Source organism: Haliotis rubra, unplaced genomic scaffold (assembly GCF_003918875.1).
Source record: "Haliotis rubra isolate DU_JTF1 unplaced genomic scaffold, ASM391887v1 Scf101, whole genome shotgun sequence".
NCBI lineage: Eukaryota > Metazoa > Mollusca > Gastropoda > Lepetellida > Haliotidae > Haliotis > Haliotis rubra.
Window position 1 is genome coordinate 2,054,994 of NW_025764904.1, and position 10,834 is coordinate 2,065,827.

Consider the following 10,834-nt stretch of genomic DNA (forward strand, 5'->3'; position numbering starts at 1 on the left):
TTACAACATTAAATAACACATACAAAATATTCTGTCGGTATCAATGTATCTTGTACATTTTATATACCACGTCATTATTGCTGCCACTACTGTATCTTATCAGCTTAAACATATCGTCAGGAACAAGTTATCTTGTATGCATGAAATAATCCGTATGTTTAATATCAATTATCACGATATATATTAGAGGTGTTTCTAAATGATTACCAAGCCAACAGTCTCTCAATCCTTCCATACCCATGTGGTGAAGATGCATATATATTTAATGTACATATTTACTGTATTGGCATCCATTATTGCGATTTATATACATTCTTTACCCAATGAAGAGTCATTTCATCCAAATAAAGCTTGCGGGATAATATGATCGAGAGACTAATGGTGTTGGTCGGTCTTATTCATCTTCAGCTCCAGTTTAAGTTCATGTAAGCACAAATGTGACAATAGGTATCCTTGTTTGATCATAATCCTGTTTTCAAATCTAAAAGTACTTAATGCTAAAACATTTAATATCTAAATGAAAACTATATATATAACCTTGCATGTACTTCTTAATGGCTGATATGTGATAATGGAGAGAAACAACACAACACATATTTTCCAAACGAGAAAGAGGTTAATGTTACCAATTGAGGGAAAATATGTTTTTCCGTTTGTTTTTCATGTAGATGAAGGTCTTAACGCTCCTGCGAAGTAACATTCTCCTGATCGTCACAGTCCTCGCCGTAGTCGTGGGTGTGGTAGTTGGGGTAATATGTCGACAGTTCACCCCGACGGAAGAAACCATCCGTCTTGTGAAATTTCCAGGGGAGTTGTTCCTGCGGATGCTGAGGCTGCTGATGTTACCTCTGGTAGTGGCCAGTATGATTACAGGTAATATACACGGACAAGCAAAATTGTATTAGATTTTTAGCCACAACCTATACTGCTTGTTTTGAGATCTCCAACTGCTTCCAGAGTGTATTCATTTATCAAACCGCTTCATGTGATAAAGGAAAAGAGGATTCCACTATACTTCATTCAAAGTTCAATTGAAATACAAGTATTACATTAAATAATGCTTCTTTTAAACATACTGACTTCAATGTCGTGATTCACAATTTGCACGGACATGTTCATGCAAGAAGCACAATATGGGTAATTGTGTGTATTGGGTCAATGATAGTCACACATATGGGTCTCAATGCGAACAAAACAGATTGATTGTTTACCTATTAGCTGACCATAAAAACACTTTTTTTTCAGTAAATAACGCTTGCACAATGCCATAAATACTTGTTTCCCTCAGTATGTGTTAGCAACCCATCTGTCTCTGGGTAAAGCTGAGTGTAAATGTTGTCCATTCCAGAGGAGATTTGTACTTCTGTATGAATCCATTCACGTCTCAGTTGAGAATTTTAATAAATTGTAATAAAACCCGCTCACTCCGTCTGCATAAAACTGCGGGACAAGGATAAGTTGACTCGGTTGTCAATAAATCATTCCCATCTTTATGCGAAAGATGGAAAGGTCAAAAGCTCAAAATCCCTTCTTTGTGGCGCTATTCTTTGAAAGACAAAGACTTCAAAAGTCCAACATTATGTCTAACTTTCTCTCATAATTGTATGTTCATCTCTTAGGCCTGGGGAGCATGAAGGGAGCTGTTGCTGGAAGGATTGGTTTGCTGGCTATGTTGTACTATATAGCTACTACTGTTATTGCGCTGCTGATATCACTGGCGTTGGTACACGCCATCAAACCAGGCAGTAACTCTCCAACCAAAACCAGAGACATTACTCAAGCACAAGAAGTAAGGACATCTGGCACGGACATGGTTTTGGATGCCATCAGGTATGATGTGAAATTTCACTCCATTCATAACGACATTCATAAAGACTTTTTAAATGGTTTGATTATTGATTTGTTTAGGGTGAGAAAGTGAGATAAACGTTAGAGTATCGGGACGAGAAATTGGGTAAATGTAATTAAATATCTAGCAGATTCATATCTCTATTATCACAATTATAGTTTCAAACAAGTTGAAATTATTTCAAAACATAAATCATTAATTAACAACACCATAAACATGTGCAAAAGATTGTCATTAACTGAAAGATCTCCATACTTGCGGCCTTTGCTTCCTGATTAGAATCAATGTGCCCTCTCCTTGAGATACCAATAATTGCAACCAAGAAAAGACGATATCGTATTTGCTAATAAATTGTTTATTTATTTATTCACGAGCTGTTAAAATGACCTATGATTCGGCTGTTTAAACTGAAAAGAATAAGCTGCAAATCGATGTTTTAAACATGCAACGACATTACTATCTGTTAATCCAGTAGTAAACAAGATTTGAACATATCATATTGGCCCCTTAACTGATAATATTATTGTCGATAAAGAAGTTTAGTGGTTTAAGATTTCGTTAATTTATTAAGGTAAAAACCACATGTGGCCTAACGATATTCAGTGAAATGACTTTAATTAAGATGCCCCGTCTGCTTAAGATAGATTTCTTGTTATTGTAATGTGATTGCATTGGTATTCATGTCGATACTTTCACTAGATGTGCAAAACTCTCAAAACAAATACAATACGGAGTTAATCCGAATTACAACATGACCTTCCAACACCAAGAATATATTATTTTCTTTTGGTTATATTTTTGTTGGAGAAGTTGGTCAAATCAGGCTGAATGGTTTTTACAATTATTTATTGCTAGAATTCCAGATTGCTACATACAAACATGTACATGCTTAACAAAGGAACCTAGATATTGTTACCTATTCGTTTCCAAACTGAAACGCAATAATGTAGAATTTAGTGTGAAACCAGTGAACGACGAAAATAGTTTTTGTAGTATAAATTGTTTGCATATCTACAAACTACTGCAAAGCAAGTATAATGACTGAACAAAATTCATTGGTACAAAATACAATTCATGATAACGTGCACCAAGAAGCAACAGTGGCCAGGGCTCCAAAGTAGGCCAGGGTTGACACTAATCACCTTCACGCTTAATGTTGTTCTTATTGTTAGGGAAGATGACCCATTATGCTGTCTTAATGACTTTTCAGAATGTTGGATACAAGCAATGCAATTCTGAATTAGTTAGTCTATGCAGTCCAGAATGTTCCTGATTACTCTTGACTTCAAAATAGTTTAAAATGCAGTACTTCCGCAAGGTAGCACTACATACCTGACAACTAAATATTGTTAAAACACAACTTCTACTGAATCTTATCAACAACAATTTATTACAGTTACAACACTGTTTTACGATCAGGAACACTTAAAATTGCCAAATGACATCATTATTACCATTACAGAAACGTCTTCCCTGACAACATTATTGGTGCCGCCATTCAGCACACCAGAACCATAACAACCGATTTTGATACAAGATTAGAATTGACCAATGCAAGTGTAAATGGAGAAAATGCTGCATTAAACATGACAAGAAGAGGCCCGCTGGTGCTGAAGAAGACAGTTGTTATGGGAGGCATCAATATTGTTGGTAAGTTCTTTCTCAATCACTGTCGGTAGGCACCTTAACGTGATGAACAGTGCAGTTTGAATTTACACAAATATAGACTTGAGGTCACTACCAGCTACGGCCCATACTCTTATGTGCTCTTTGGTGTTATCATGACTGGAAGACTGCAACAGTCTCTTGGCCAGCATATCCAACGGGCAACTCCAGAGGTTGCAACGTGTTAAAACACAGCATTCAGGATTGTGATGAGGTGCAAGAGATCATTCAACATAACTCAGCTTCACTGGCTTCCTGTTCCTGCCAGAATTGAGTACAAGATACTGTCCTTAGCTTATTAATGCTATCACCATTCTTCACCTGCCTATCTGTCAGAACTCACAAAACACTATGAACCATAATGGCAACGTCGATCTACAGATCTGTGTGTCCTCTATGTGCCAAAACCTGAGTTTAGACGGTTGGGGAAAAGATCCTTTTCCTTCAATACAGCAATTATTGTGGAATGAACTGCCTGTTGACTTGAAAACAAAATTGAAAATGTCTGCACTTTCAAGAGGTCTTTAAAGACGTACCTGTTTAACCAATTTTACAACACATCCTAATCTTGCCCCCCAATTGCAAACTTTGTAAATACCAATGGACTGTTTAGCGCTATGAGCATTCACCTGACGATTGGGGCTTGGCGCATTATAAGTGCACTTAATATTATTATTTCATGTGCGGCCTCGGTCATTTTTAGCACACCACTGTGCCTCTTTAAAATCGTATTGAAACAATCACAAGAGTCAAATACTTCGTGAGTGTCACACAAAATTTTGCTCTAAATGGTTTTGTTCATAGTGACTGCTTCTAACATGTTAAAACGTAAAGTGAGTGATTTTAGCTGTACGCCGCTTTTAGGTATATTCCAGCAATATCATGGCTTTGGACATCAGAAATGGGCTTCACACATTGTGTCCATGACGTGATGAGCGAACGCCTTAACAACTAGGCTACCCCACCGCCTCTTAAAACATATAGGCCCATGCTTGACACCTCGAGGACATATCCAGATTTCGCATCAGAGACAATAGAACTTCTGATGCAGTTCACCAATTGGCTTGAATCGTATATTCACTTGCTTTTGATAAGGTGACTCGCGAAACACCTGTGTTCTGTTTGCTTGGGATTCATAATTACTTGTCTGACCAAAGATGCCGTATCATTAAAGAACGGTTTTGTCTCTATATTTGTGATGAGATAGGGTGCTATAGAGCTTTCATGTGGTTGTATTCATGTTACAGGTATACTGACATACTCTGTGGTCTTTGGGGTATTTCTCAGCAGAATGGGAAGACATGGATCCGTGGTACTACGGTTCTTCAATGCCATCAACACCATCACTCTGAATATGATTCAACTAGCTATGTGGTGAGTTAAATGATCAATAACTTACACGTCTGGATGAAGTAGGTTTGACCGTGGTCTAAATTTCAGTTTAACCATGTGAATAGACAAATAACACGAGCACAAACTTTCTATTTCATGAGGACAATGACTCAAAGTAGTTTGAGTGTCAAAACATACCTTTACCATGAACTCTAACCAAGAATCCGAACTATTGCCACAAGGAATAACGTTTTTGAGACTCTGTAGAGTGAAATGAAGGTTCACATGTTTTATAACACCAAGAACGAACAAATGAAGTGAAGCTATCTTTCTTACATTATATTTGCACAATATATAAAATCATGCTATGTTATACCTTCTGCTGTCAACACCATGTGCTATTCTCTCGGTCTTCGTTGTGTTTCACAGGTTCTCCCCGCTCGGCATAATGTCCATGATTACAGGTGAGTTGCTGTCTTCAGTCAGCCTGAGTGAGACAGGTGAAGTGTTGGTCCTCTACATCGTCACTGAAATAACAGGGCTGGTCGTCCATTCCTTACTTGCTACGCCTTTACTGTATTTGGTTCTAACCAGGACTAATCCGTTTCGTGTTCTCGGGGCGGCTGGACAAGCTCTCATAACAGCCTTTGCAACATCGTCGAGGTAGTATAATTAATTAGAATATCACCACATTCAGCAGTAAATGCAGGATCGCGCACGTTCCACTTTTGATTGGGCTTATCAAATGTAACATAGGTATATAAATGAAATGTATAGATGGGTGCCTTAAATTCAATGTTTATTTTCAACTGTCAGTAAATCATGGCATTGGGCGCCATCGTTGTGTCTGTGATATGTTCACTTGTGTTTAGTGTGTGTATAGTTTTTATGTGGTTTTGATATAGTGATAGTGTGATATCTGTATTGTGTTTGCAGCATGAATGTATGTGGTCTGTATGGTGTTTGTATGGTGTGTATTTAGTTTTCTGTCTACATACTGTGTGTCATGGCTATATTATAATGCAGGTAGGGTGTCTGTGTGATGTCCGTGTGATGTCTGTGTGATGTCCGTGTGATGTCCGTGTGATGTCTGTGTGATGTCCGTGTGATGTCTGTGTGATGTCCGTGTGATGTCTGTATGATGTCCGTGTGGTGTCTGTGTGATGTATGTGTGATGTCTGTGTGATGTCCTTGTGATGTCTGTATGATGTCCGTGTGATGTCTGTGTGATGTCCGTGTGATGTCCGTGTGATGTCCGTGTGATGTATGTGTGATGTCCGTGTGATGTCCGCGTTATGTATGTGTATGATGTCTGTGCGATGTCCGTGTGAAGTCCGTGTGATGTCTGTGTGATGTCCGTGTGATGTCCTTGTGATGTCCGTGTGATGTATCCTTGTGATGTCTGTGTATGATGTCTGTGTGAAGTCCATGTCATGTCCTTGTGATGTCTTTGTGAAGTCCGTGTGATGTCCGTGTGATGTATGTGTGTGATGTCTGTGTGAAGTCCGTGTGAAGTCCGTGTGATGTCTGTGTGATGCCTGTATAGCCTGGCTATGTATGCATAGTGTGGGTATAGTTTTGGTATATTGTAGCGTGTGTATGTTTGTGTGGTGTTTTATGGTGTCTATGATTTGTGTATGGCGTTTGTATGCTGTATGTTAATATGTCTGTTAAGTGTTTGTACGCCGTATGTTGGTATGGTGTCTGTATAGTGTTTGAATGCTGTATGTTGGTATGTTGTCTGTTACGTGTTTGAATGCTGTATGTTGGTAAGGTGCCTGTTAAGTGTGTGTACGCAGTATGTTGGTATGGTGTCTGTTAAGTGTGTGTATGCAGTATGTTGATGGTGTCTGTGTGTTAAGTAGGATGTTTGTGTGGCGTTTGTATGGTGCCTATAAAGTATGCTTGACGTCCAAATATAGGTCATGATATTACTCAATAAATGGTAAATATATAGGAAAAGATGGCATTGAAATAATTGGTTTTGAAAAAGCAGGAAAATGTCAAATATAAAAAAACTCATTTTGTTTTCAAGCTCCGCCGCCCTGCCAGTGACAATACGGTGTATGGAGAAGAAGTTGAAAGTGTCCCACAGCATCAGCAAGTTTGTCCTTCCTATAGGGGCTACAGTCAACATGGATGCTGGGGCAATATATTATGTTTGTGCGCCTGTGTTTATCGCTCAGTACAGTGGAGTCAGCCTTTCGGTGACGAATATAATCATAATAAGGTAATATGTCCAATCTTTTTTATCAGACTTGATGTATATAATTCCTATGTTACCGTAGTGCACTTATTGCATTGCATTGCATCTCACTTAAAATGCCATCCAAAACTCTCATCCAAAAACATTTGTACCATTTCATGATGATAATAGATAATGTTCTCTATTTTGCTTTCAGTAATATAGGCATATCAAGGCCAAATCAGCGCAATACCATAACCATATCACAGCCATATTATGCATTAATCAAAACAATATCATAGCCATAACGAAGCCATTACATACCCTTGTCACAGCCTGGTCACACAGGAATCGTTGCCATATCAATACCCTTTCACAGCCATGTTATAGCCATAGGCATGTCTTAACCACATCATTGCCAAATCTCAGCCATATCAGCACCACATTATGGCCACATCACAACAATATCCCTATATTAGCCACCACCTAATCTTTTCACAGTTATACCATAGCCATATCACCATACCATCGGCATTTAGAGTGAGTTTAGTGTTACGCCGCACTCAGCAATATTCCATCTATATGGCGGCGGTCTGTAAATAATCAGTCTGGACCAGACAATCCAGTGATCAACAGCATGAACATCGATCTGAGCAATTTTGAACCGATGACATGTGTCAACCAAGCCAGCGAGCCTGACCACCCGATCCCGTTAGTCGCCTCTTACGACAAGCATGGGTTATTGAAGGTACATTCTAACCCGGACCTTCACGGGTGGCTGACATTTAGAACCATAATGAGACCATATGAGAGACGCTGCATAGCAATTATATAGCCCAAGGGCATATCGTATCTCCACACATTGTCAATTGATGACAGGCGTTTTATGATTTGATGTATTTTGTAAAGTTGAAAGATATGAAGAAGCAATCTATATTTAAATACCGTGGAACATGATAAACATGTAAAGAGGCGAAGTGCAGCAGGGCACAGGAGTACATATATAAAGAAATCCACAAAATAATGACAAGACCCGAATTTAACCTGTATCTTGGGGGAGAGATTACACGTTAAGAGGTTATATTGTGTCACTCTATAACGACGTCACTATGTAATGTTCGCAACTGGCAATAGTAATTTTTACAATAGTAAATACAAAGTTCAATTATATGTTTACCTATTCAAAGATGGACAAAAATAATAATAAAAAAGTCTTCTTCAACTTTACGCTGCATTGCATCAGATGTGTTCTTTTTGAAAACAGGAACAATATTTGAAATTATATTTCTATTTCTGGTGTGCGTATATCGATGTGAACACTGTAACAGATGCGCCTTGTTCTGGGATCCTTTATCTGGTGTTTATCGACAGGCTGTCTTGCCTTTAAATGCTCTGTTTTTGTCCAGTGTATTTCTCATGACACCCTTAATATAGCATAAATGATATTTTGCGGAGTGGTCCAGCTTAGAATGCAGTCTAAATGGAATAGTTATTTCCTTTTTGATTTTTTGATTTTATGCTTGCTCCTTCATTGCGACGTTTCGGTGTGTATGCTTGCTCCTTCATCACGATGTTTCGGTGTGTATGCTTGTTCCTTCATCACGACGTTTTGGTGTGTATGCTTGCTCCTTCATCACGACGTTTCGGTGTGTATGCTTGCTCCTTCATCACGACGTTTCGGTGTGTATGCTTACTCCTTCATCACGACTTTTCGGTGTGTATGCTTGCTCCTTCATCACGACGTTTTCGGTGTGTATGCTTGCTCCTTCATCACGACTTTTCGGTGTGCATGGTTGCTCCTTCATAACGACGTTTCGGTGTGTTGGCTTGCTCGTTCATCACCAGATGAAGGAGCAAACATACACACCGAAACATTTTTTTATTCACAATAAAGAAGTTGGCATCCATATATCTTGCTTTTCTTATGCTTTCCACTTCTAAATGCATTTCAAAGATTTGATACATGTCTACAAGTTCAACAATTTCCCCGTTTACAGTTTGATACCCTGAATTCTTTAGACATAACACGTGAGTCGAATTTGACACGTGTTTACATCTTGTCATTGTAACATTGCCATAATTCGTTTTCATTTTAACAGAATTCAAAGTTTGAACGTTCTGTCGTTCTTGCTTACCAGGCCCTTATAACAGTAGCTGGAGGTGTTGCTGTATGACGCGTCAGTGTTTGTGAACGTTACATTGTGACGTCATTAGATAAAGGTGAAACGCGTAGGGGGGAAGTCGTGATGTGTCATTTTGTGGATGTGTACCTTTTGGACAAAATGCGGACACACCTCTTCCTGCAGTCATGTTCATAATTCAGATGTTTGTGATTTATTCTTATGAAATCATATCCTGAAAGCATGTTTCAATAAGGATGTGTAAATCTATACTGATTTATAAAGGTGGGACGTATAGCAATGAGAGCTTATATAGAGATTGTATGCTCTCAGTCTGATAGCTATCCTGGGCAGTATCGGAGCAGCTGGGGTTCCAGGGACAGGCATCACCGCTCTGCTGCTTGTTCTGAACGCTGTGGGACTTCCAGACACGGGGATCTCGTACTTGGTCACCATTGACTGGTTAACGTATGTCCATTCTATTTTCGACAAATCTAGTCTAATTTAGCGTCATATTGGCATTTTTTAGCAATATTACGAGAGAGCAATTTATGAATTTAACATGATCTCAGAATTGCATGTCATGTATCATAAAAATCTACAGGGCTTACAGTTTAGTATAACAATTACATACATCGATCTTTAAACACAGACAACGAGTCAGGGAGGACCACATCTTCTCGATGTGTATATTTTTTTTAAAAACTACATGAATTATAATATTCTGATTTATTTCTACAACAGTTGTAACCTGTTTCGTGTATAATGAGTGTTCAACGTAGTTCAGCGATTTTGGGCAGCATACGTCTCTGCTATTTAATCAGAACGATAGACCCGATCACGATCCTTGGATGAGTGAGTTTAGTTTTACGCTGCACTCAGCAATATTCCAGCTATATGGCGGCGGTCTGAACAAATCGAGTCTGGACCAGACAATCCAGTGATCAACAGCATGAGCATCGATCTGCGCAATTGGGAACCGGTGACATGTGTCAACCAAGTAGGCGAGCCTGACCACCCGATCCCTTTAGTCGCCTCTTACGACAAGCATAGTCGCCTTTTGAGGCAAACATGGGTTGCTGAAGACATATTCTAACCCGGATCCACGATCCTTGGTCTGTCAGAATAACGCCATGGTGAAGCAACGGCACTGGCCTCGCTTTTAACAGCAAGGTGACACAAACACAGGAATACCGTGAACCATTTTGTTATAGGGATCGCATCCGGACTTCGGTGAACGTGGCTGGAGATTGTCTGGCAGTTGGCGTTGTCTCCCACTTCACCAAGAAAGCATTTGCCAAATCCACTGTCCTTTCACTAGAGGAGCAAGATGAAGATTCGAATTCGTGTGCGAATGAGAATGACATAATAGTCCTGTAGTCTTCAGCAACTTGTCAAATTCAGCTCCAACTGTGAATTATTTAATCTAAGGCAATGCAAGTAGGCTGTTTGATACATGTACAATGATAGCAATGAGCTATGTTTACGTGATTGGAGTGCGATTACATAAACCTTTGGTAGGTGTGTAAACATCCAAAATTTACAGGGATTAACAACCCTCTGTTTACCAATGACACAACTTTCCGTTTTGTATGTTTAAGCTGTTGTAATTGAGTTCACAATAAAGGGGAGTTGCATGACTGTAATTTGTCTATTTGTCTTTTTTTCAACCTCGATAAAAAC

At 39.0% G+C, this 10,834-nt stretch overlaps 1 protein-coding gene across 1 annotated transcript; it reads left to right on the forward strand.

The window, feature by feature from the left end:
- Positions 1–668: 668 nt before the first annotated feature.
- LOC124269081 (excitatory amino acid transporter 3-like) lies at positions 669–10,531 on the forward strand. Its single transcript, XM_046704098.1, has 7 exons — positions 669–873; positions 1,620–1,830; positions 3,312–3,499; positions 4,762–4,888; positions 6,882–7,076; positions 9,485–9,619; positions 10,366–10,531. The coding sequence occupies exons 1-7, from the start codon at positions 669–671 to the stop codon at positions 10,529–10,531; spliced, it is 1,227 nt and encodes a 408-aa protein (XP_046560054.1).
- Positions 10,532–10,834: the final 303 nt, after the last annotated feature.

Bases quoted from the DNA above. Each gene is read 5' to 3' on its own strand.
- LOC124269081 (XM_046704098.1), top strand. From the start codon at position 669: ATGAAGGTCTTAACGCTCCTGCGAAGTAACATTCTCCTGATCGTCACA. The intron at 3,500-4,761 runs GTAAGTTCTTTC...TTCATGTTACAG, and splicing joins GGGAGGCATCAATATTGTTG to GTATACTGACATACTCTGTG. The intron at 7,077-9,484 runs GTAATATGTCCA...GTATGCTCTCAG, and splicing joins ACGAATATAATCATAATAAG to TCTGATAGCTATCCTGGGCA.